Genomic DNA, 3,269 nt, shown 5'->3' on the forward strand with positions numbered 1-3,269 from the left:
TTTATCATACATAATAATCACATTTGCTAGATTAATTTGTTTACCTCTCATTAACTCAGACTGTTTCCTCTTCTCACTGCTTTCCCCAGTATTTCCTTCCCCATCTCCAAAAAGTCTTCTGTTTTCTACTATCTGTCCTTTATTTTACTTTTCAATTATTCATATTTTGGATTTCTCATATAAAAGAAATCATACTATATCATTTTGTGTGTAATGTATTACACTTAACATTATTGTCTCAATTCCCAACCACTTTCCTTCAAATGACACAAGTTTATCTTTCTTTATGACTAATACTCTTTACCTGCTTCTCTATTGGACATGTAGGTTATCTCCAAATTTTAAATATTTGAACTGTGCTGCGATAAACAAGAGTATGAATGTATCACTGTCGTTCTAGATCTTTTAATTTAGGGGAAAGATACCCAAGGGAAGGAATAGATGGATCCATTTAGAAGTTTTACTTTTAGATTTTTGATGGAAGAATCTCCATACTGATTCACATAGTGGTTGTACTAGTTTACATTCTCATCAGCAGTGTAAAGGGATCCTTTTCCCCTATTTCCATGCTAGCATTTTTTTTTGTGCCCCCGATGGTAGTCATTTCACTGCTTTAAAATGGAACCTCAGCATTGTTTTGATTTGTATTTTTCTAATGGCTAAGAATGTAAATATTTTTTCTTATATTTTTTGAGCCATTTGTACTTCTTTTGCATATTTCTTCCTTCCTCATATTTGTTCATTTTTTGTTTGTTGGTGTGGTCTAGTTTTTAGCAAATCCCTTATATATTCTAATAATTAGCATTCTATTGGAGGAGTAGCTGGCAAAATTATTTCCAATTTTGTGTGTTGTTTATTCACATTTTTAATTGATTCTTTTGTTTTGTGTAAGCTGTTTAATTTAATATAATCTCATTTGTTGATTGATGTTCTTTCTTTCTTCACACTTTGCTTATTTACTTATTGAATACATGCTCTTGCTATACAGTTCAGACTTGTAGTGATCCTCCTGTCTCAGCTTCTCTAGTGTTGGAATTACAGGCATGCACCACAACACCTGGTTTCAGGGTTGGTGTAGCACACAATACCAGAGATCAAACTCAGGTCCTTGCACTTTCTAGGCAGGTGTGTAGACCACTGAGCTCTCTCCCCAGCCAAGTGTTATTCCTTATTCTATTGGAATTCTACTCAGAAAATCCTTGCCTATGCCTGCTTCTTCAAGTGTTTTCCCTGAAGATTTTAATATTTCTGCTTTTATATGCAAGTCTTTGATTCATTTTGATTTTATTTTAGTACAAGGTGAGCAACATGGGTCTGGAAATAGTATGTTGCATATGTTTAACCAGTTTTTCTACTGAATTTTTAAAGAAACTATTTTGGTCCATTATTTTCTTTTAATCCTTTTTACAAAAACCACACACACACACACACACACACACACACACACACACACGTATTTGTTACAGAGTCTCACAGCATAGTATGCAGCTTGGACTTGTAATGATCTCCTGTCTTCAGCCTCCCCAGTACTGGGATTACAGGTGTGCACCTGTAATGCATACATGCATATAATGCCCATACTCTGTGGCCAGCTCAGCGCACCTGGGGGTGGGAATGCAGCTACATGTAGTGCCAGGGATTGAACCCCTGTCCTTGCACTTGCCTCCGTAGGTGCCTAGTCTGCTGAGCTATTTCCCTGGCCCCACAAAAAAGTTTTTATTTATTTTATCTATTTTTTATGTATTTAGTACAGGGTCTACAGAGTATCACTATGTAGATTGGACTCATAGTGATCCTCCTCTTTTCATCCTCCCAAGCATTGGGATTACAGGTGCACGCCACCACTCCAAGTCTACAAAAATATTTTTAAAATGTAGTATTGACAGTGAGTATCAGTTCTCTCCTTTTGATTACAATATCCACTAGAACAAGAATTGTAGTTTTCATTTCAGTGGTTCTTACTAGCCTCACCTTGTCCTCCCTGAGTAATCAGGATGAATATGTTCTATAATAGTGGACCTTTTGTGCACAGAATTATGACAACCATAGTAACAGATTGGTATAAGGGCCTGAGCACTTATGAAACAAAATTATCTTTTCATTTTTCTAGCTTTGTTCAGGTACTATTATTCCTGTAAAAGCTTCAAAAATTAAGCAAAAACAGATGCACATCTCACACTCATATACAATTGTAAAAAAACGTCTTTAGCTGGGGGTATCTTTATATCAGTGAAAAAATTCTTGCCTAGCATGTATGTGGCCCTGCATTCAATCATCAGTATTTAAAGAGAAAAACTTTATGGGGGCAAAGAGATAGCTCAGTAGATCAAGTGCTTGTCTGGTAAGCACAAGGGTGTAAGGTCAATCCCTGTTTCCACCAGAGAGAGAGAGAGAAACTTTATACTTCAATGAAATATAAATCTCACCAATTCATAAGGGACTCTAATATTCTTAAAAATTATTTGCCTCTGTTTCCATATCTCATTCTCAATACAAATACATACTTTACAGAGACATATTTTGCCAAATCATAGAATGATTATTTCATTTTTGTTTATTTATTTTTTAGGATTATTAGTTTAGGAAAAGAAATTTTTAAATTTTTGTCTATAGGATGAAAATTAGCAGTTTAGGAGGTCAGATATTTAATTTCATGTGTGGATAAAAAGAATGCTTTGACCATATGATCTATTACATTTTATATTACTAATGTTTTGAGAATAATAATTAAATGTGACTTGAGCTTATGATAACCAACCAGTTTATCAGAGTTCAGTGGCAAAAAATAATATTGAATACTTCTAAAAATTGGTTTGCTATCAGCCTGTTTTGTTAGTTCTTACTATCTACATATTAGCCACACATTTAAGATACCTTTCATACTCAGTGTACAAAACTCTAATATTAATTGCTTCTGATTATGTAACATTTGAGACAATATTGTTTTCATATTGTCTATAGTATTTTAAGAACAAAACATAAAAGATAGTTTTTTTATCAAAATATACCAGATATTAAAAATCCTTTTCTGATAGATTAAGATGCACTTTAACTATCATTTATATAAAATCAAGATTTAAATGTTACTTTTAGGTATTTTGCAATAGGACTTTAATGTATATCTATCTATCTATCTATCTATCTCACATATGACAGTATTTTTATTTCATAATACATTCTTAATTTGTTTCACTTTTGTTTGCACAAGCCTGAGTTGTAATTATGATGAAAATTATCTTTTGTTAGTTTTTATATTTATTGATTTATCT

General features: G+C 32.9%; 1 protein-coding gene across 1 annotated transcript in view; it reads left to right on the forward strand.

Annotated features, from left to right (window-relative positions):
• Cfap47 (cilia and flagella associated protein 47) overlaps nucleotides 1-3,269 on the forward strand; it is a 529,200-nt gene that overhangs the window by 475,627 nt on the left and 50,304 nt on the right. Inside the window, exon 63 of the mRNA XM_023707817.1 lies at nucleotides 2,111-2,120. Within this exon, the coding sequence (XP_023563585.1) occupies nucleotides 2,111-2,120 (10 nt within the window). The remainder of the gene's footprint in view (nucleotides 1-2,110; nucleotides 2,121-3,269) is intronic.

Source organism: Octodon degus, unplaced genomic scaffold, assembly GCF_000260255.1.
Source record: "Octodon degus isolate 3935 unplaced genomic scaffold, OctDeg1.0 scaffold00313, whole genome shotgun sequence".
Classification (NCBI taxonomy): domain Eukaryota; kingdom Metazoa; phylum Chordata; class Mammalia; order Rodentia; family Octodontidae; genus Octodon; species Octodon degus.